General features: G+C 40.6%; 1 protein-coding gene across 2 annotated transcripts in view; it reads right to left on the bottom strand.

Moving 5' to 3' along the window:
- AFG2A (AFG2 AAA ATPase homolog A) overlaps positions 1-24447 on the bottom strand; it is a 170996-nt gene that overhangs the window by 115968 nt on the left and 30581 nt on the right. For both annotated transcript variants that reach the window (XM_071555550.1, XM_071555548.1), the window contains 3 exons: positions 15433-15486; positions 14338-14417; positions 2108-2234 (listed from right to left, as the gene is read on the bottom strand). In XM_071555550.1, the coding sequence (XP_071411651.1) occupies positions 2108-2234; positions 14338-14417; positions 15433-15486 (261 nt within the window). The remainder of the gene's footprint in view (positions 1-2107; positions 2235-14337; positions 14418-15432; positions 15487-24447) is intronic.

The following is a 24447-nucleotide window of genomic DNA, read 5'->3' as shown; positions in this document are numbered from 1 at the left end:
TGAAAGCCCACATAGAAAAACTTTCCTTTAAGTGAAATTCACCATACAGACACTTTCTGGTCTCAGTCTTCTTTCTTCCAGAGAAGGGGAAAAAGTACAACTCATGCCCTGCAAATCTTGCGTGGACCCAGGGGAAGGTGGTGGCCTGGTACAGCCTGTCTGGTCTGGATGAAGTATGATGTGTGCAAAACCAACTCAAATGTGATTCTTCAGTTACTTTAAGTCACAGTTTAAAATCCTTCTTTCTCCAGATTGATGAGCTTTTGCTCTGCTATTCTGTTAGGCAAATATTTTCTAGAATTCCTTTTTTTTTTGTTTTCCGTTATACCTTGATAAAAACAGTTCTCAGTAAAAATATAAAATAGCCATTTGTGGCTAATAAAATTACTAATAAAATTGCTGCAATCACACAGCTTGCTACTGTGGGGAGCACAGCCTCATGCAACTTTCTCATTTTCCTTAGAGTCAAGACTAACAGCTTTACTTGGGGAAAGAATACATAAGATATGTTGGCATTCAATCAAAACTGTATTGTTTGTTCTTTTAAGTTCATCACTCCTATAAAATTCATAGGCACAGAAGACACTAAATTTTTGTGCATCACATCCTAGGCTAAGAGCTCTAGATTTGCATCAGTGATGTAGGTACAGCATGTAGTAACTCAGGTTCTGTCAAGTTCTTGGCATTGCAGGGTGGCACCCTTAGCACGTGGCAATACTGACCCAATGCTGCCAATATTTCAATTAAAAACTACAACACGAGAAAGCAGCACTCACTGTGTGCCCAACAGAAACCCAGCAAAAGGGAGAACAACAGGGAACTGAATTGCCAGGTATAGATGGGTGCAACAATAAAATGTTGAATTGACTCAGAAGGATATTTCACTTCTGTTCAACAAACAGATTTTTTTTCAAATTCAGCTTAGCCTGACCCCACAAAGAACAGTCACTAAAGAAAACTGAATTCAATTTGACAGAAGTGAAATCTTGAAAATCTTAATTTTGCACAAGCATATTTTCCATTGATTATTTTTATCATCTATGAAAACACTTTGCTAGCCCTGCTTTGCCATGGCAGCCTCACAGAGAGTGTACAAGCAAGCTCTAAATAAGCCTTTGTCAAGTCACCATCAGCTGTGTGGCTTCCTTCAGTTCAAAAGGGAAGAGCCTCTGTTCTGGAGCCAAAACACAAGTTTTTTTCTCAAGACTTCATGGGTATATGAACCACACTTGTGTGTATTTTATGCCTGAATGCTCCAAGACAAACAGAAAAAGCTATTCCAGAAACAGCTTAAAACGTGAGAATTATTTAAGAAACTTGTAAGAAACCCTAAAAGAGATCAGGAAAACTAAATTCATTAACTTGTCATCACATTCATTAAGGTGTGATTAAGGTTGTGAAGGTGAAAAGCTGTGGAATAAAGAACCTTACCAACACTACAAAATGTATCTTAAAGGAAATCACTTCAGACTGATCCGTCTACTGCACTTAGCTGTGAGAAGACACAGCAGTGGTGAAGGGTTTTAAAGCGGCTTTTCTAGAGAGCTGCTGGGTTGGGTTTGTGTTTGGAGGTTTTTCTGCAATAAGTGTTACAACCCTCCACATTTTACAAACTTGAAATGCTCCTGTCACGCCAGCAGAGCTGCCGCAGGATCTGGGGAGAAATTGCACTGTTTACAGTTGGAAACCGAAGTGCTGGCAGCAGGAGAAGGGCATTGAGGAGATATTTAATCTCTTGAAAGGAAGTAACTAATGAAACCAACAAACTCCAGCAAACTCCTGCATAAACAAACACAACAGAAGCAAAAACCACAGCAGCAGTTTGACACAAATGTTGCTGCACAAGTTCAATGAGCTTGACTTAAGGAAAATTTTGTCTAGGAAACAGATACTTAAGGCTATCACAAAACATTTTGTTTCTTGTAAAAATTCTGTAGAGGGAAAAAAAAAAGTGAGAGATGTAAACCATTCCTGTGCCTTGTCTTCATTTTCAAACTTCTACTCTTAAATCATTACATTAATTGGAGAGTAAACAGTTTGGAGAGTAAGAGAGCAAAATCTGGCCTTCTCAAAAGAACAGGATATACGACAGTGCATCTATTTGTACCTTGTCTATCATGTCCGGTCTGTTTGTAGCTGCCAAAATTGTCACGTCCTTCAGCTGTTCTATCCCATCCATTTCCGTCAGCAACTGAGCCAAGACACGGTCTGCTACATTTCCAGCACCTGAAGAGCTGAGTGATTAAACAAAAACAAAAAAAAAAGGCACAGCATTAGCTTTCCCTTCCTAGAAAAGTGAAGAAAGGAAAAGATATACTGTTCTTTTTTAACTTAAAAGGATGCATATTTTTATCTTAGTGCTTTCTGATTTTTATTTTCACCTTCAACCTGTGAAACAGTATCAGTCTTACCAAGTGAGCAGCAAATCAGAGACTTAGGCCTTCACATTATTTCTTGGTACTCAACAAAGCAAATTACTTGGGGTTTTGGGTTTTTTTACTGCCTTGCTATGTAGGTTATAAAGAACTTAACACAATGTGGATATCTGGAATAAACATTTTTTAGATAAGTGAATTCATGCAGCTTCTTTAATAGTCAGACAAGCTTTCCTTTTTAGCATCACCAAAGGGAGCGCTCCCCTCACCCAATGCAGTATAAAAATTAGGTGTTCATCTGTTTTGCAGAGTTGCTTTACACTGTTATGTTCTCTCCATCAAATGAGAATAAATTTGAGTGCTGACCAACTGCCTCATAATAGCACTGTCAGTCCTTTAACTCAGGTGATTTTCCAGATACCAGGAAAAAAAACCAATACCAAAAACCTGAAAACTCCAGTTTTGCAATCACCAATATGTGAAAAACTGAAGCAGACAAGGCATAATGTGTTCCCTCTGCTGAGCAGGGGCAGGGGAGCTAAAGCAGGCTGGGGCAAGCAGCTGGAGATTGCCAGATAGCACCAAAAATGTGGGGTTTGTCCTGCTTTGCCAGAAACCAGGATTCCAACAGAGCCTTCCCCTGTGGATGGGTATGCACACATCCACATCAGCTTTCACCAGTGGGACTGCTCTTCCAGGGCTATTCCCTGCTCTGCTGCACATGGGAAGGTTTCATTTCTCTACCCCTAATTAGGCTCTTTTCAATACAATTTAAAATAATTGATCTCTCCAATTCTTCCAGATCCCTCTGAACTTCATACTAAGAAGTCAAAAGAAGTCTGATACCTATAACAAGACCAAATCTATAGAGGATTAAGATAATGTTTTAATCTCCAATTTTTTGCAAGTCCTTTTACAAAAGTTCTCTTTAATGTTTATGCAGATATACCGTCACCTACACACAGGTGCAGTCCCATTATCCTGGTGAACGCTACTTTCCAAAAATAAATATATTCAATGTACTAAAATATAAGTGCTCCAATTATTACCAGCTGATAGAGAACACACAAATATAGGTTTGAGAGACTAACCATGTACATTGCTGCAGCACTGCCACACACCACCAGCCTGCCTGCAATCTCAGCGCTTCCCAGATGTTCCAGAGGCAAAGCAACAGTCTCCATCACTGCTGTACAGCTGTCCTACGAAAAAGATTCTCTAACTTTCCTATCCTCCAACTGGTTCTGTAATTTTCCAGTGCAAAACAGTTAACTTATCAGGCACAGTCTGGAAAACATCTTTGAGCAGCTGTAATAAATGTTGGCTAACAGAATATTTAGGTTGCTAAGAAATATTAGAGAAGGGACTTGAGTTGCCTGGTTGTCAACTTTTGGGTTTTCTGCAGCCACATTAGACATTCCCAAGTGATATTAAAGAGTTTCTAACATACCCCTGGGTCACAGTCCCACTGACTTATAGAGGGCTGAGTGTGATAAAACACTTCAGGTGTTGGTCATGGATAGTAAATGCTTTCCGAAGGACACAGAGCTTAAAGGAAATTAAAATCAACTTTGTAACATTAGCTAGTGTCAGTAGGGATCCAGGCCTCCCATCTTGCATAAGTTTCACATTTACTTGACTTTATACCCAATAGACTGAGAACAAGAAAATGCTAGGCAAAGGAAAAAATCATTATAAGACTGGGACCAAAACGCTAGGGGTATATAAGACGATCTGAAGCTGGAAGTCTTTCGAGGAGATGCTAAATTTTGTTTTGTTTCCTGAAAAAAAAAATTGGTTCAAAAGAGAGGTGGCTACAACAGATATTACACCTTCCCCCAATATAAATATTTCTCACAAGCTTCGGACTGGAAAAAAAAAACCAAACCCCATAACACGTTAAAGTGTTTATTCTAAAGAAACTCCCCACTGTTACAGGGGAATGAACATTGCAAAGACTTTCATGCAATTAGGGCCTCATCAGAACGCTGCAGTTAGGCAGTCACTGATGGTCCAACACAGCTCAGGAAATGAAGGCTATGACTGTGGGCTTTATCACTATCTCTCAAAAGCAGAGTAAATAATTTTAAATCCACACACTCAAAAAACCACCAATAATAAAACCAGTATCAAATGAAGAGGTGTCTGGGTCCTGTGATACCACAGAGTTCTCCTTTCAGTACTACTATTTGCACAGGTCACTAAGCTGTCACACAACACACCATTTCTAGCACAGAATGTACAGTAAATTAGCTTTTGGCTTAACAGGATAGCCCATAAAGATCCCAGGCAGGCACAGGGAGCAATCTCTTTCCCAGCTGTTGGGCGCTGCCCCACACGCTCCGAGCGCTGCCCAAGCTGTTAATCTGAGGGGGAACACCGCAACTCTGCGCCTTCCCATTTTCCCATCATTTCCCAGCAAGGGCTTCCAATTAACACAGACAACATTCATTAAGGCTGTCCTGCCTTTTGACGCAAACAGCAGCCAGAGAAACAAACCATGACTAACCCCCCAGTCCCACAGAGGCACTGCCAAAACCAACTCTCAGCCAAGGGGCTGCCTCTGCCACCCCCCTCCACCTGACCCCCCTGTGCTGATGTCATCACCACAACTGCCTGGAAATAGCCCTCAAAAGGCACGTCCTGGTACAAACTAATTTCCTGTCAACACGCCGCCTGCAAATCCAGGCAGCCAGAGTTAAGCCCCTCACATAATCCACGCAGGGCCATGTGTGCACGTGCCCAAACCAGAAATACCTTCAGCTTCAAAATAAAAAAAACGTGTCAGCAAAGAGGAGTCTGGCTGCTCCAGGAGGGCCTGAGAATTTCAAGGAACCTCTTGTGTTGCCCTAATGAAATACATCAGTCCGTAGGCTCTGTGTTCATTTTTTTGCCAACGCCTCCTTATTTAAAAACCTCTGTGAAGGAATTTTAAAGGCAAAAAATGTCTTTGTTCGCTGGTTTATCAGAACAGTTAAAGCAAGATATCCTCTTCTATATGATATTTCAGCTACTCCTGCAAGTATCCCACCAGTCTCAGACCCAGGCATATGTGTGCTCCTGCACAGGCACTTCACTTGACCATCAGAGAAGCTTCCTGAGTGGGAAAAGCCTGTCAGGTACATCTGTCCATGGATTAAAGCAGACTATTGATGGTGAATATGAAAGGCAAATATGTTCTCGGTATTTTATTTTATTTTATCCCAAAGCACACCCAATACACATCCTGGCAGAATAAATCATGCATTCTACAGTGTACCAAAGCATCACAATAAATCAGAATTAATTCTGGCCTTGCCTGATGGAACTGAGAGGTCATGAGCACCAGCTCCAAATTCAATATAGCAGGTGAAGGGTCTCTATAGCAGCTTTTATTTCTATCTCCTTTGGCCTTATCCAACAACCTTCTAGCCAGCTGGATTCAGGTATCAGTGGGCACTGAAATTTTCCCCTGGATACCTTAAGCCACTCATACATCTTCCTGGGGTTATAAAAGCAACCACAGCCTGATTCTATCACTGCATCAAGGAGTACATACAGTTCACTAGCTCATAGAGTTCTTCAAGCCAAGGAGATTTTGTTTCCAGACATAGCCAGATGTATGAAATCATATTTAAATCTGTTCCCCTTCTTGCTATAGGCATTTTTTGGACAGCAACTGACTTCTTGTTTTGTACATTTTCACTTATTTAATTTCCTTCTCTTCCCCCCTGCCCCTCCCTTCATCTAACAGATTTTTTAATATTTGAAAACTAGAAACAGTCTGAGAACACAGTCACTGTGGTTTTACCTCCTGGTAAGCATCACCACTGCGAGCTAAAGCAAACATACATTTGTATCATCTGCCCATCTAGAACACTTCTGAAAAAATACTCATTTCACTGGCTTTCCAACACCAGATGTCATTTTCACTGAAAAATGTATTTAAGGCTCCATCACCACTTAAATCTTCTAAAGGAGAACCAGTGACTCTCCATCTCACCACTGACTTCAACAGCACTGAAGCCTGTCTGAACACCTGACCTTGAGAATCAGGACCTTAATTTAGTTACGTTGCTGAACTGTGGATGTAGAAATGCAGGAAATATTCACACAATAAGACTGAGGGCTATTAAATTCACAGCAACTGTGAAGATACAAAACCAGGAGGAAGTCTGGGAGGACCCCTCTGCTGCACAGCTGACCCTACCTCAGGCAGAGCCAGGAGGTCAAGGAGGCAGATCTCAGGAGAAGTGTCCAGGATAAATTACTGCAGAGGGATTAATCTTCATGAAGCTGAAAACTATAATGCAGTTTTTGTGAGAAGGGAGTACAGACCACCTCCCTTTCCAAAATGTCCCATCAGGCAAGATTTACATACAGATAAAACTTGCCCTGATTATTTTTTCTGCTAACAAAAGAACTGCAATCATAATCAAAATTTATAGGTTTTAAAAATACTTGTGGATGTGGTATCACCTCAAATAACTCTTTCACTGAAATCTCTGGAAACAATTTCATATCAAAACAAATGTAACACTCACTGACACGACAAAATGGACAGTATCAAAAAAATTAATACAGGTTGAAATAGACCTTTCTGGCAGGACTCTCTACCTCTCCATGAACCACTGAGGTAAAAGGTTGGTGAAGTACCAGAGCCCCTGCCAGCGCTCTCCCACACCAGAGCCACCTCGCTCGCAGAGCCTGAAGGATTTTTATTGAGTCTGACATTTCTGACAGGGCTTTGCAGGGGGAACCTGTCAGCAAGGAGCACCTGCCAAGTCCAGCTTTGCAGTCCAACTGCCGTGATCGTAATTAACTGTCACACTGTTTTATTTCCTTCCCTCAAAAACTCGGGTGAAATGTAGCTTTGGCAGCTTAAGGTTTTCCACAGCATTAGAAAGAAAAAAATTAAAATAATCGACTCCAATAGCATTACCAGAAAAATAGTAATTGCAGGATGTTCCCAGATACTGAATTTCACTCAAAAATTCTAGCACTGGGGCATTTTGTCCAGCAGAATGGACACTGCCATGCCAGTTAGAAAAAAGCAGGCTCTTCCATTATTAAAACATTAGGTCAAATTTCTGTGAATGTTGTACCACATGCATGGTACAACTTCAATGATTCTTAGTCAGAACAACACAGATACTGCAGGCTCGGATGTTATTACAAAGTCTAAAGATACAGTAGGCAAATATTGTATGTTATCACCTACATTACTTTCACTATTCATATTAAAAAAAATCAAATACACTAATATACACCAAGCACCCTTCAGTGCTCAAGTAAGAAACATTCCCCATAGCAGGGAATTTTTATGCCTGTGTCATCAGAAAAACTCTGAAAGAGGATAATCCTAAAGCCTTCCCTCCATCAGCACCCTACAATTATGAGCTGTTGAATTCTGTGTGCACCTGTATCAGCTATTACCCACTATATTGCTTCACGTCTTCCCTGTTTCCTCAAGAGCAATATTCAAAGTACCACAGAAGGAAAATCTCCATAGGAAACCTAGGAAAGTCTGGGAAATTCAGTCAGGGTAGAACATTTATCTTCATGGTCACCTCCACGCCAAAACGGTCTTTTGCCAACTGTTGATTTGCTGATGGAGTGAAGTTCATATAATTTGGGTTTTAAGACATTAGAAAAACATAAAAAATTAAAAGAACTCTGAGTACTCCTTGAGTGGCCTCCAGTTTCCAAGAAAGCTTCCCAGAGAGATGGTGAGCTTTGTGAAAACAGGCAATGGTGCTCAGCTGTCAGCAGGTGACTTTGAAACAAATGAGCAGCTGCAAACACATCCTAATTACCCTCCACGGTCACACAACCAGCTTCTTCCATTTGCCTAAATTTCTTACTTTTGCAGCTTCCAAAAATTAATGAAGTAGGCCCAGAAAAATTAATGCAATGAAAGGAGGGAAAAGGAGAAAAGGAGCCAGCTTGAGACAGGTTCGGAATCAACAGGCTTTATTCCAGAGGGCTTTCCCCAAGCACATCACCCAGGTGGTGATCCATCACCCATTTCCCATCTACTTGCAACTAATTCCAGATGCACATCCATGAAAGATGGACTTTGGACCATGCTTTCAGCTGGCCCTGGCACTGTCTAGCTGACACAGGAATCATGAGCTCTCCTGCTCCGTTAACACTGATGTTGCCTCAAAAGAAAACACCAAAACAAACAAACAAACAAAAAACCCAAACACACACTTGGTGCACAGTAAATTTCCCATTTCTTTCACTCTGTTTTTCTCAACGTTTTTCCTCTCTGCATTCCTGGAAGTTAATCAAGTTGAAAACTGTAATCAATCATGTCTACCAGGGAAGCAAGTACAGTTTAAGTTGGAAGTATTGCAGGCCTAGAAGTAACTAACTAGAATGGATTTCATTTTGTTACAACAATATTTAAGAGGTGCACTTTCATCTGGAGTAAGTTTCATTTATAAATTTTAATTACAATTATGTTCCTCTTGAATGTCATCGTAAATTTAAAAAATAAATACACACACACAAAAAAAAAAAATTCAATCATTGTAGCCCCAAGCCTGCAGGCAGCTGTAGATTGCTTGGGCTCATTTAGTGTGGGTAAGATGATCTTTTTCCATAGCCAATGCCATACTGGGAATTGAAGCAGTCACCATGTATGCCCACTCCTGATCCCTCTAATCCTGGCATCTGTTCCAACTGGGCCTCTGGCAGGAATCCAATGAGAGGCTCACGTTCCTGTCTTTGGCTGAAGCATCTTGCCTCAGGTGAGCTTTGCCACAGCACTCCCAAGTACTGCAGAACAGGCCTACCTGCATTAACAGCCTTGATTAGTCCCTGTAAACCCTGCACATTTATCCATGCACTTGGATGACTTCAAGAACAATGTCTATGGATCCAGTCCTGCTTCCACCAGTTCCAATGAAAATCTCTATTAACTTCCCAGTTGTAATACAGGCTGGCAAAGTTAGAAATTATTGGGGCTTGTACACAAAAAGGAAGAAACACAGATTTAGAACACTTTCTGATAAAGAATTCTTGCCAGACAAGACATGTTAAGCAAGTTTTTTTTCAAATTGAAGGGACTGCAGACATTTGTCATAAATACACAGAACCCATGGGCAATCCTATTTGATAAAATTGCTATTCTAAGGTTTACTGTATAATTAAATAATTTCAAACCTTTCTTTTTTCACCACTCCGTGCTAGGCCTAAAATAGAAAGTTGGTACTGGACACGCAGCTTTTTTCCAAGACAATATTTCTGTTTGGATACCAAATTCCAAAACTTTAAAGAATTCACACAGCAGTCACAAAAGTTCTGAATGTCTCAACTGCACATCACATACAAACACAGCTCAGTTATTGCAGAGCATCAGCTGATGTTCCCCAATTCTGGTAATTTACTACTGGTAATTTACCCTGTGCAAGGTGGATTTCTGCCAACAACCTCTATCCTACCTAATGTCACTTCACTGTATCCCTTCAGGATGCAACCCATGGATTTCATTGCTGGAGGCAATCACTGACCTCCTTCGTGACACAAGCTGCCCACTGCACCAGGGAATATGCACAGATACAAACATGCAATGGTATGTTCAAGTGCAGAGTATAAATACAGGCTAAAATACTCCAGAAAGATGGGTTGGTTTAGAAAGAGAAGATTTATCACTGTCCTGTTAAAAGCAGAGGTGGTACAGTAGAGCAGAGAAGCTGCTGTTCTTCACAACTTCCTTTAGAAACCCAAGAGCCTCAAAACTTCAGACTGTAAGTAATTTAATACTTAAAATTAAAACAGTACATCTTTCAGTGGTTCTGAGCATTTAAAATTGTGGCTTAGAAATCTATCTATCCTCCCCCCAGCATACAGGTAAGTTATTTTCCTGAGAAAGCATCATGATGCTGTAGTTTCAGGGGATTGGTACCAATGTCCCTCCACTTTGTCACTTCTACCCTCAATCTGAAAAGGTCAGCAACATTCATTTACCAAATTATTTTGGTCTCCAGAAGTCAAATGCAAGGTACTGATTTGCTCCCTTGTCTGTCTTTATTTTTCTTTTTTTCCCCTTTGAAAATGGAGTTTCTCAGTGTCTTCTACAGCAGCCTACAACATTTCCCATCTTATGTTACAAAGACTTCCAGTTAAAGGGGAAAATGCTTTGCTTCTGAAAAACAAGAAAAGGAACAAATATGTCTCCTACCCAAAAATCCTAAAAATCCTACTTATATAAACAATGTCCCATTTCCAAAGCACAGAGATTTCTTAAGTTCAGCAGACTGTCTGTGCTGCATTTACACAGACCCACGTTCATTCATCACTTTCAAGTCTAATTACCAAGCCATTTCCCTCTTGGCAACCTCTAATGGCCAGAAGAATTAGGTTTTACATGGTCAGGAATACTGAGGGATAACAAATACCCATAACTCTCTGCAGCTGTGCAATTTGTAAAGCCTCTCCAGCTTCGTGCAGGCCAGGGATTACTTCCAGGCAGACCTTCCTGCTCAGGCGCTGCTGAATCTGGACCAGTCCTGCTTCAGCACAGCCTCTCCTAGAAGCAGTCATAACAACATCCTTCAAAAGTATGGAGAAAGAAAGGAAAAAGTCATACCCTGCTCGTGGAAGCAAATGCTCATTAGAGCCACGGAGCAGGGAAAAGGCTCCGTGTATTCCACTGTTCACCTCTGCCAGTGCACGACTGCTCCTCGCTGCACCTTAATCCCTGAAATGCCAGTTTTGTTTTAAAGATGTCAAGTGGAAGGTTCTGGAGCTTCTCCCAAATGACTGACTCACAGGGAAGGAGACTGTTCTACCAAAAGCCTTTCTGATTTACAGACCCTTTCCCCACCTCAATCATTTCTCCTACTCAAACCTCACTGTGTGACACCTCTAACTTTCTGCCATCTTTTCTTCTGCAGGTTTGTCATCTGTTCTTTAGAACCAGTTATAGGGAATGCCTCCCTTTTTCTTTATAGCCAGGGCATTCAACCCCTAATTTTTCATTTTCAGTTCTCTCTAAACTTCCTCTAATATCTCAACATAAGCCAGAAAGAGACAAAAAGTCTTCCAAGAGCATTAGAAGCTCAGAGTAACAGAACAAAATGCAGAAATGAATACAGCTCAAAGTATCTTTAGCTGTCTTCACTGTCACATTGGAAACTCAAGTCCTTTCAGAACCACCCTCTCATCTTCTTGCATTAAGGATCACCAAGCTTTTCTCTTGGGTGATTGCTCTTTACACTGAAGTATTTTTTCTTCAGAGGTGCAGGATTATATTTTCATAAAGTGTCTTCGAGGCTGGTATGCACCCAGCCCACACTTTTAATTCCTTGATTAATATGTATTAATTTGTTGCCTACATGCAAAATTGGGAGGGTGTGGAGAGACAAATAAAAATACCAGGAGCTTAGTTCATATTGATAAAAGATATGGAAGTTCATACTGATAAAAGACATGGAACTTCTAAGCAGGCTGGATAAGAAATAATCTTTTAAGAAATAATACATTTCGACACTGAATTATGCCAATTAATATGATTTTTGCTGTCTTCAAAGTATTTTTTTGTTCTACACAAACACATTCTGTAAAACAAAACTGCTACAGGAGACAGTTGCATTAGGCAGAGTGTTACATGTATTACGATTATGGAATTATGGCATTTTGGCTTTGGAATGTGTAATAAATAAAGACCTGTGGCACAAATGAATGCAGATACAGTGTTTGCCAAGGAGTAATGATTTGTGCAGTGGCAGAATCCAATACATGATGCAAAAGAGATGTTATATTGAATGGTGCAAACAAGGTAATTCCTTATCTTTCTTGATTTACCTGCACGCTAATTAATCACAAAGTCTATTAGTTCCTATGTGCCTGCTGCTTAAAAGGGACTGTTTAGTGACTGATCTCTACAGGTTGGGAGCAAAACAGTTGTTTTAAAAATACAAACTTTTGTCAAATCTAAACAAGTAATAGCGGGTTAATGAATACTTGGCAAAGTGTTTTGAAGGGCAAAAGCATTAAGCAATTACTCAACGTTATTTCACATCTGTATTTCAGATTAGAATTATACATAAAACAATTCTCCTTATCTCTGGTCATGTCCTGGTAGGCTCAGGAGAGGCTGCCTACCCAGGAGATTTGGGATGTGGCACATTCTGCACAAAGCCCACAGCATCCTAACAAGGATTTAAACTGAGAGGGGAAAAAAACCCTTACAAAGCTGTATCACAGAGTGTTTTTCACTGCCAAGGCAGAGAGAATTAATTCAACCAACAGAGGGAATAGGGAGACAATATAAACAGGTGTTTCCTTGAAAACTTCAGCATGGTTAGTAATAGTTCAGGAAATGGATCTCCAGAGGCCACAAATCGTTAGCATCTCTAGTGCATTTGCAAATTCCTACTGTGCAAAGTCAGCCTGTAAAAAAAGGCCATTTCTAATAAGTGCCTTGTCTGGTTTCCTACACCATTTAATTTCAGATGAATTTTATGAGAACTCTGCTACATATTTTACCTCCCATCTGGTTCAGATTTGACAATGAAATATTTGTGTGTCCCACCCTGTTCTTTTTAAAGCTCCAAAACCAGATGTCTCCAGCCCAACACGGCTACAGCAGGTCATACCACATTCTTCAGCAAGCTGTGCCAGGCCTACTACCCCCCACAGACAGTCCCAGGTAAGGTAAAATTGGGTTGTTTACTCCCTAAAAGAATAGAGCAAACAAACAAACAAACTCCACACCTCGAGGGCACTGTGTGAAAACACTGATTAAAATCATTATGGCTTATTCTTCCAAAAGGTTTTATCTTGATGAAGTGGTGTTTCTGAAAGCTTAACATATTAAGAACTGCAGCAGGGGAAGATACTTCTCCCCCCTTCACTGGCTCGATTCAAGCACACATTTTTGCAACTTTTTGTTGCAAGGTGTTTCAGTGCATGGCGTTTCTAGGAAGTTCACAAATTGCACAGTTGCATACATTCCACATGAGAAGGATGCTGATGAAAACACCTTCACAAAGATTTTGCATTTTCAACAGCAAATATGTTCATTTCTCAGCAGTTTCACAGGGCAGCTCTGTGCTACACGTGATGCCACCTCCTGTAACATAAGTAATTCATTTGTGTCACTGAAATGTCACAATGACACCTATTCTCCTTTCTTGAAGACACAAATGTCTTTTTTTGCATTACCAAGGAATCTGTGGGGATGCAGAGGGAGCTTCTTTTCCAGAAAAATGTTGACATTTTGATGAGGCTTTAAATTGGACAAATACTTTGTACATGCACCTAGTTGGTAGTTTTCCATGCAAAACCAAACAGGATAAAAGTACTTGCTCACAAGTAGCAGTTGCATTTTTAAGTAGGTATTCCACTTACAGAGTTTCTCAAATTTTAAATGCTGTAGTATCAACTAAATCCTCCTTCAGACACAAGCTAAACATCTCTTGGAATCATCACAAAGTATTAAAACAATAAGACGCGATGTTTGCACAATAATTCACTTAAAATGCCACACATGAAAGGACATCAGTGTTTTCAAATCTTTTCATGAAGCTTTTCCCAGTCTGGCAAAATGTTTCAATGTAAGTGTAAATTAGGCACATGAGTAGCCTTCTTGGAAATTTGGGTTACACAGATTATGATCATATTGTTTGCTCAATGGAGACACCAAATTAGGCCAGTGCCACAATCCTGGGAAAAGAAAGGAGTTAGTTACTGGAAATAGATGCAAGGTAAAACCACAGAAAAGAGCCACTGGGCATGAGAACCAGAAGAATCATTGCTGCTAATGAGATGAGAAAGGAGGAATTCCACCACCTTACCTGTTTATGCCAAGTTAAATATGCTTGAGTAGAAGTCACACATGCCACGCTTCTCTATGTGGAATGAATATATTTAATAAAATGATTCTAGAAGGGTAAATAATTTGATTGTACAGTGTAAAAGTAATTTAACAAAAAATTATGCCTCTTATTTTTGTAACAGGATTACTTACTTTCCCCTTTCTACTGCCAAGGCATCTATCTCATCAAAGAAAAGAATTGAAGGAGACACCGCTCTGGCTTTCCTGAAGATCTAGAAAAACAACAATGAAACACCCAGTTTTAAGGGATGGAAACTGCCCCCAGAATACTATAACCCCATGTATGCCTCAAAAGCTACAGAGCATCACGTAACAGACATCAGCTTTGTCTTGTTTTAGGTTGATTTTTTGTTTTAAAACAGATTTTTTTAGAAGTTACTCACTGTGGGAGAAGACCTGGAGTTCCAAAAGTGGAAGAAATTTTACAAGACATGGGTCTATGAATAGGATGACTGTGCAAGCCCAAGTGCCCCAAAAATAGAGAGGTTCGTGCGGTTGTTTAATAAAAAGTATGTCATAATATGGCTTCCCTATCCCTATTTCCCTTAGTCATTCCCTCTCCAAGTTTCTTCTTCCCATAATCCCCCAAGAGCCTTTTCCCACCGATTGCAGCCTGCCCTTCTGTGATTGGATGTTGTCTTGGTTTCTCATTGGTCTTTATTCACGTGTTTTCATTGGTTGTTATCCTCAGTTGCATATTGGTTCTCCAGTGTTACATTCCATCATGTTATTGGTGTGAACCTCAATCCCTCCATCCACCAGTGGAAGTTGAGGTTCCACCCTCAGTTCTGGAAAGTTCCACCCTCAAACCTATAAATAATGAGGCTTGTTGTAATAAATGCTCCTTCTGGTTCTGGCATTCCTTGTCTCTGGTCGTCTCTTCCTGCGGTGTATCAGGGATTAGGTTGGTGCTGGGCAAGGAGGGAGCCATTTCTCCAGAAACCAGGAAAGCTTCCTGGGGTCTAATCACCCTCATCGCAACGCATGGCACCACACGATGCAGGCTTGAAGTGAAAACTGCTACTGGATCCCAAATCTGACATGCATCACTAGGCCAATATAGGAGAAAGCTGAACAACAGAAAATATCCCTGCTGCCTTTTTTTTTTCTTAACTTACACCAGAAGGAGTTTTTCAGAAAGTTTAAAGTTAACCTTATAAGCAGAGAAGAGTTTGAATGTCAAGAAAACTTAAAATCTAACATTATCCATAGCCTGCCCTTTCTCACCTCTCTCACTGCTCGTTCAGACTCACCAACGTACTTATTCATCAACTCAGGGCCCTGCAAGATAGAAAATAAAAGTTTCACAAGCATATTTCATTTACATACAAAACAACTGGGACAATCTGCCAGTGCTGCAAGTGCTACATTGCTGATGCTCTGTTACAAGAAATTTTGGTAACTTGTCATTTACAAGTCCTACTGGTGCATTTTCAGATGTACCCTCTACCTGTACTAAACTTTCCTCCATTTATTTTCACAGAATCATAGACTATTCTGAGTTGGAAGAGACTCACAAGGATCATCGAGTCCAACAAGTCAATGGCCCACACAGGGGATTGAACCCATGACCTTGGCATTAGTACAACCAAGTTTTAACCAGCTGAGCTACCTTTTTTTTAGTACTATGCATGCATGTAACTATGCACTAGCCCTCTCATCCTAATACTTTCCCAGTACCTTCATGAGAAACAGAATTAAACAAAAAATAAACACTTTGAAAGGTTCTTAGAAGGTGTTTGGCTCAACATTAACAAGAAGGAGGTGCAAATCAGCCAAAAGGACATATTATAGTAAAGCATTTACTTGCACTCTCACATGCATCCTGCCCAGCCAAGCACCAAAACAGTGACTTAAAGCAATGTTTTAACAGGGCTTCCTTGAACTTGACAGTTTGCAGGTCCAGAAAGAAGCTGCCATAGCAGCACACCTGAAACCCATCCAGGAGGCACTCCATCCCCAGGAAGAAAGCTGTTCAGTGTCTTAGCTCATTCACATTCCTTCTCCTCTGCTGAGACTGCCAAGCAGGATTATTAGTGCCAGCTGCCCTGGTGCCTGTTTATCCTCACAGCCCTGTCCACCAGGAATACACTGCAGACCACAGGGTCAGCATTCAAGCCTTGAACAAGTACTTACAATTATAATAAGTAAAACAATGGAGAATTCTCAGAGTATTTTCTGTTTGCTATATCCTGTAGGATAGGCTGCTTAAATAATGCTTCCTAATGGGCCCCAGATTCTCCTGGGATTGGTAATGACTCATTGACTTCAGCCTGCTTTCCATCAACATTGACCTGCAGCCTCAACCAAGGACCATTATCCAACACCCTGAACGAAAAAAAGGCAGTGGCTTCAATCTGTTTTCCAGGGAACAGGTGTCATTTCACCAGCAGAAACAACATCCTTCACAGTCAGAAAACTGAACCACCTTCCTATGCTTCACAGCTGTGAGTACCCTCAGGTAACACTCAGCCCAGAGCAGTAAGGCAGCTTTAAGCAGCAGGTATGTTATATTTAAGGATGTGGCACATACACATTTATACATTGCAGTGACAGAACCTCTATTACAGCCTCTCTTGAATGGGATCATCTGAACTTTGTTCCCAGGTCAGTGGAACACAGATTCCTCAGTCTAAAAATGCAGTATGCTGCTTCTTGCAGTGTCCCCCCTCCAAATTCATTTTTACTCCTGCAGAAACAGTTTAATGCATTGACTTTATCTTGATACTGGCACCACTGGAAAATACCGGGCATGTTTAGGGAAAAAACGCAATGTATACTCTGAAAAGCAAAGCACAAGTTATCTGATATCAGCAAGGCATTCAAAGTTGTCCATTATGCAAAGGACCAGGTGAGATGCTGCAGTAGCCAGACGTGGTGTAGCATGCAGGTCAAACCCATGGTTTAAGGTTGGATGAGCAGCCCTGCATGCTTTGCTCACAGGAAAAGTAAATGGTACAAAATTAGCTTCCTTCCTTTCAGCAACACCCACCCTTAGAGCAACTGCTGTGGTAGTTAAAGTGTCATCTGGAGGCCTCCAACAACTGCAAAATTGGACTCTGGTGTATACTTGTGTGGAAACAGAATTATTCAGACACACAACCAAAGAATGCAGGAAAAAGAGAAGGAAAGAACAAGGTGAGAGGGAGAAACACGAAGCCTTTTCCTGCTCTTGACTGTGGACACAGCCCAAGAGGAGCATGGAGCAGTTAGTGAGGAACAGAGAGAGCCCAACTGCCATTCATCACAGCCAGGGAGATGAGGAATCCGATAGCACGGGCCTAACAAATCCATAAGGAATGAGAGCACAGTCCTCTCTTTCTGTCCAGCTCTCTGTTAGGCTGAGCTGATACACTGAGAAACCACTGCAAATTCTATCCATAATTACAAATTCCTTTTACTGACTTTTTCTTGGAGCTTGTGGACATCCTCTTTCATGTCCTTATTCCCATAAGTAATCTTGACTCACATCAGTATTCTCATGGAAACCAACATCACATACATCAGGGCCAGTGCACTCCTCTAGTATGACACAACATCAAACAGCCTGACATTCCCTTTTCTTTTGTCTGAGAAGAAAAAAAAATACTTAAAATCAAAACTACTCTATTTAAGCTTTAAGGTACAATATAATTTCAGATGCTTGGCGTTTTATTTTTAATTAAGCATTAAAATAGGATAGAAGGCAACATCAAAGCAATAAATACTGTTTAAAACTATTCCAAAGAGAATTATTCTGAATGCATGAGTTTGCTGTAAGCTTCAACATGAAGCTTTTCTCCATTTGCCTCTTCATTAAGTAGCTAGTCCAGGTGAAAGACCACTATGTGTTAATGACCTGTGCCTCCTAATGGAGAATTTTACTGAAAATTGATTTGAAGTTCTCCTGGTTCACTCCTCATTAGCAACACCAGAACTGCATTTGAATATCATGGTTATTTTGAGTGGCTTGGCACTCTTATTATACACATCAATAAAGGAAGAGGCTGCAGAGTAAGACAAAGCACACACAGAAGGTGAGGCAGCACTGTACAATTCATCTCATGCGAACACTGAAAACCACAACACAAAAATCAAGAAATGTTCAAAGAACTGGGATGCAGCACCTGTACTGGGTTAGCTGTGGTCCCCCCTTAGGTGAGCCTCTGCCTTACCCTGTCTGCACCCACATTGTCCTTCAGCTCAGAGGTATGGCAGTTCTTTTTTGAAAAATAAATCTGCATGACAAGCAGTCTACAGGCCACCACAAACTCCCCTGCTGGCAGCTGACACGCTTCTAATTTTCACATAGCTCACCTTCTTTTAGCAAGATGCTCTGAAGGTGGAGACCACTCAAGAAATACCAGGAGAGGTATTCTATTTTTTAATGCCTTAAAAATCAAGTGACATAAGCTCAACTTCGTCAGCAAGTCGACGATTGTTGAAAGATCATTTCTGGCCCTGAGAGGAGCACAAGGACTCCTTTAAAGGTTGTTTATAGTTGTTGCTACACTGACCAAGAGGTGACAGTAACAAGTGGGGCAGTTTAATGATGCACCACTCTGTTCTCTTCTGCAATGACTCATCTTCCATATGAACGGACATGAAAAAATAAAACCTGTTTCTTCTGGTCATTTGCACAGTGACTCCAAAACCAGCAAAAGATTTGGAGCAGAAAATCGGCAGAAGCAGTTGTAGTTTAGCCATGCATATAAGCACACTATTTGTGAGCAGGAGTCCAGACTGACAGAATAAAATCTGCCAATTCAGGCCCACTGAACACTCCTGAGGTTTTTTTATTTAGCCACAAAGTAGGTTGTTTCCAGGCATGGTCTGTTTAAAGACTATCTGCTCTTCATTTACAAGATATATCCCCTTGTATCACAAAACCTTCTACTTATTTATGGTCTGGGTGAATTTTATTTGGGTTTTTTTTTAATAAAAAAAGCAAGAAAAGAAATTCCTTACATTTAAAACATTACCAGAATCAACTCTTCAAAGATTAACTGCATCAAAAGATAAGATCCCTGTATACAGGCTGCAACATGAGATAAGCCTGTGTACACATGGCTATGACAGAAGTTCTCAAAGTGTTTTTAAAATGCAAGGATAACATCTGCTATCCCTGAAACTTAAGAATATCAGTCATTTTTCTAAGCAGTGCTTAAAACCACTTGAAGATTTTTGCCCCCTGAAAACATTGGGGTAGCCACTGGGGTAGGAAATTTAGTGAGTGACTTCCCTTAAATAACTTTTTTACAGTTTTGGCAATCAAGTAAGTTATGCACTTAACACTTGCTGAGACAGTTGGACACAACTCCAGACTTCTCCAGCTCTTCAAAAATAGTGATAACCTCACATAAAAGTTCTGGGCTCTAACACAGACACACTAAGCTATGTTAGCCATTAAGTACAATTCCTATGTTTTAAAAATCCAATTAAAGAGTTTATATCACATCCTATAGATTATTACACTAGATTATTACTACAACATAATGCACAATTCCTTGTTTGCCACATTCAAAGCAGAAACATCGGGAACAATCCCAATCCCAAGTCTCTCAGCCTTATACTCACTATTACAACATTAACTCATTTGGAAGAGACTCTGAAATTAGTTACTTATTCTTTTGGCACTGTAATCTCGATGGCAAAATGCTCTCCCACCCCTCCCACAGCCAATCCAAAGCAACACAGGACTCAGGCTGGCTGCAGGGAAGCCAGTTAACAAGACAAACAGTGAGACTTCCTTTATTTTACCAGCAAGGCTCTTTCCAACGCTGAGGTTGCACGTGTGTGACTCTGTAATTGGTTACGCAGCATAGAAAAATATTTGCTCAGAAAACGCATTCTGCTTGTCAAGAATAAAGGCCAGTTCTTCTCTTCCAGTGCTGCTCCAAGATTTAACCTGCCACCCTCCCAGTTTCCCAGCACAAGGAAACCCTGGGCTGAGCGCCATGCACTATTTTAATCGCTTCCTCTCGCTCTGCCCTGCATTCCAGAGGACCTTAAAAACTTGTTGACACCTGCCTGGTGTTTTAAAAACCTCAATTTCAGCAGGTGCTTGTGGGCTCCAAGGTATCATGGGGAGTAAAATGGCAAAAATCTGCCATGCTCAGTCCTGGCAGTGAAGCTGCTACAAGCAGCATAATCAAAGGCAAATATAATACCCAGTTTGTTTCCTGGCATGCACCAGAATTCACTTGTTTGCCATTTGCCTTGGCCAGCAAACTTCAGTGGCAATCTTTGGAGGCTCCTTTACAAGACAGAAGGCAGTATTTGTACTGCAGAGCGAACTGACTGGAAACATTGAATTAAACTCAGAGCATGCACCAGTGCCTTTGGAGAGGGCCCTCTCCAGCACAGGGACACAGCTGACACTCGGATTTACTGGCATTTTCCATGCTTGCAAAGTGCTGCACAGGCACAGCAGTGTCGAGTCAGAGGTGGAACTATCATGACAGAGTTGAAACAGATCTAGAAGTGACCCATCCTGCTCACCTGCTCCACTCACAGGGAAATAAATCCCTTTGCAAGTCGTTTCTGTTCATCACACATTTCCAGTAGCTGCTTCTACTCCCTGCCACTCTGCCCAGGACCAGGCTTGGCACCACTTGGGCAGGATCCATGTGGGATCAAAAATCATACAGCAAAACCACGTGAAACCAGCCAACCCTGCTGCAAAATTATTTAGCTGCTGACACTTCACCCCTCCAGCAACACCCCATTCCATTGCTGGGAACTTGCAAAGAGAGAGAGAGAGAGAGACTAAGTGCTACGAAAAATTAATCTTGCAAAGTAATTGAGAAGGGACAAGGAAACAGAGACAGGAGATTAATCATTTTCTGCCTGCACATTCACTTTTGGGAAGCTTAGGGTAAGAATGGCTTTTTTTATATGGGCACATGATGATTTGGCATATGATTTATAGAGGCATATGATGAATGCCTTATTTTTATTTTTAGTTGAGTAAAACATGCAGGTATAATTTCAGGTTTAAAAGAGCTCATCAGAGTATCTCACTTTGTTTTCCCTTGTAAAAATCTTCAATTTTTCAGATACAGTTGGTTTCACTATCTGCTAATTAACAAGTAAATGTGTTACTATGGATCTTTTCAGAAATTTTATCAAATGTTTGACAAAGTTTCTCATAAAACAACAATGCTTTTTCTGTATCATCTAAAGTGTTTTGCATATAGCTAGTCACAGACATGAAGCTTTCTTACTTCAGGCATCTGCCCACTGAAATCCCCATCAAAAGGCTAAACTGTCTCCCCAAAATTCACTGACAGTTCCTCACAAAGCAAAGCAGTCGACCTTTCCAAGCCTCATTAATCTGTTTGAGCTGCCACAGCCAAGGGCTGAAGGGAAAAAGCAGAGGAAACTTCAATTGGAAAATATTTTGACATAATTGACCCAGATGACAAACTAAGCTTAAGCACATGTCAAGCACGGGGAGTGGTACAAAAGCATCGCCTGGGTGATACAGGAAGTTAAATCAAGCCAAGGTGAAGTCAGAGCTTGGGAACTGTATATTTTTGTAATTACTGCTAATTAAGGAAAGAAAAGATTCCTTCAGTCTGAGCTCTTAAGTAACAGCAAATAAAATGTCAGGAATATATATTTATTTTTTTAAATCACACCACTGTTGAAGCTCCTAACCAATGCAGGTAATATTCTAGAACAGTATAGTTCACATGGTCTGTACCTTGGTTTGCTTGGTGTTAACATCCTTAAACACTCGTTACTGTCACAGGTGGGTTTGGTTTTCTTTGTTTCATGTGATTTTTTTTAAAGTATTGCTTCATCTTGTTTACAACAATTACTGTGTCTCAGCTGAATTCCAAGGGGTTTAACTTCTGGAGGTCTAAATCTTTGGTTTTTTTTAAATTGAAGCTGGTTTTTGTCACTGAGTTTTTGCTTTAGTTTTGATTTTAAACAGACAAATGTTAAAAAGTACTAAGAAGCAAGAGGAAAAATGATGCTTCCAAACACTTTACAAGAATAGAGAAGACACATGATATTTCTTGCTATATATTTTATAAACACAGGTAATCTGCTTGTTGGATAGAAAACAGAACTCCAAGTCCCCATGGATCAGATCATCAGGTAAGGGATGCATCATAACTGGGCAATGGAGTTTATCTGAGTAGGTACCGTGCTGGTACCTCCCACCCTGACAACATAAAAGCAACTTCAGTGTTCATTCTGAAATAGGTTAAAACAAAAAAAAAAGCACAATGGTTTTCTTCTTTGGTAGTAAAATTAATGACCTAAATATACCACAATAAGAGGGGGTAAAAAATTCCACACAGTTGCTTCCCAGAAAATCTGTAAAGAAAAGTACTGCTCATTAGATCCGTTGCACAACAGAATGACACAGGATTTCCTAAAAATAAAATTTAAAAAAATTAAAAATCCAAGAGTGCAGTCATAACAAATCTAAATAAACTAAGATACAAGACAAATGCAGATATAATTATTTGTGCCATTCAGCAAGATAAGGGCGTTTCCTTCAAAAATATTCTTATAATGCCACCATAAACCACTAGTGGTCTAATAAAAATATATCTAAAAAAAGCAGCCAGACAAAGCTGACCCTAAGTGCAGGAACTGTCAAAACAGTACAGAGAAATATCTACTACATAAATAGTCAAAAGAGGGAAAATAGCCCACAGAAATAATACAGTGACAAAGGGTTTCATTTCTTTCATGTTCCATTTCAGAAAGCTAAATGACATCTACAGCAAAAATGTCAAGACAGCCTTGTGTACATGTCACCAGCCTGGCAGGACCTGAAAATTATATCCCCCACCCTATTAATATGGATAGGTCTAATACCTGCATAGAATTTTCCTCTTCCTACTAGTAAAAGATGTATAAAGTACATTTCAGAAGAAAATTACAAACTTTGGGACAAGCACAAAAGGTCTGTGAAGAAGTACAGAGGTGCAGAGAAGGCTGATTGAAATAAGCACTCAATCAGATCAAAACTATTGACAAGTCAAGCCTGATGTTCAATCCTGAAGAATGAAAAAATTCTCCTAATTCCTTCCTTCACACAGACTATACTTGCTTGTATCCATGACCACAAAACACTGAATTCCCCAAGAAGCTGAGAACGATTCAGTTGCCTTTTCTGTAAGAGAGGTCTGGGAGAAGGGAATAATCCACACGACCATTAAAACCCTGAAAAACCTCAATGCTGCAAGAGATTTAGAAAAAGGGGTTGACGGGAAGGAGCAGGAAAAGCCATCCCCTGGAAAATAGTTGACAACCTCCTCCTCAGTAAATTTAGCAGATACATTGTATTAGAGACAAAGAAAGTCGAGAGAAGGAATAAAAATAAACAATTCCCCTTAGGAATTATATGCAAGATTGCTTTGTAAAACAAACCAACCAGCAAACTGCTTTTCTCTTGGAAAAGCAAAAGGTCACCAATCTTGGTGAAAATACAGCTATAAAAAGTGTTTGGCCGAGTATCAAAGAGCATGTTTACAAAAGGGCCACATTCATTGTAACACTAACCATTCAAACCTCACAATGGATTTCAGGAGAGAACAGGATGCAACGTCAAACATCTGCTGCCATCACGGTATTTTCTGCAGCTCCTCTGCCCAGAAATGACATCCAAACTCTGCCCATCTCCCAGACCCGAGGCCAGTCAGAGGGGCCGGAGGCTGCGCTGTGACAGCTCCCTGTGCCCAGAACAGATGGAAAGGTCACACTGGAACAGTTCACACCTAACTCAGCTGAAACATCTCGTTTAACAGAGGCAGCTGTCCAAACTGCACAGGCACTGCACACACACATCTGGGAAACAGTGCACAGCCTTTCTGCAGACAGGCTGGGGCAGGGGCCATACCTGTGGCACCGAAGCAGGACAGACAGCTTAGACCAGGAAAGCACTTCTGGAGAGCTGGGTTCTAACTGTGGCATGGATCTGAAGTGTAGAGTGCAGACACAATAGGTCCATCTTTCAAAAGATCACTGGACCAAGCAAACACCGCATGTAACAGAATTGATTTCCTCTCAGGTTTCAGACACAGCATCCAGCAGTAGGGTCCCACAGCCAAAGCTAAGCCTCCTGTCTGCAGCCCCTTCTTGAGCAGGACTCAGGAACCTGCACTCCCAGCACTATCCTGAAAGAGCACACACATCCTACAGCAGACACTTCGCATCAAAATTACATATTTGAGGCAGGAAAGACTGCAAGGAAAATGTAAGTCTGAAAAATAAATTATTAAGAAACACACACTCATT

Source organism: Pithys albifrons, chromosome 5, assembly GCF_047495875.1.
Source record: "Pithys albifrons albifrons isolate INPA30051 chromosome 5, PitAlb_v1, whole genome shotgun sequence".
NCBI classification, from domain to species: domain Eukaryota; kingdom Metazoa; phylum Chordata; class Aves; order Passeriformes; family Thamnophilidae; genus Pithys; species Pithys albifrons.
This window is presented reverse-complemented; position numbering and strand designations above follow the sequence as displayed.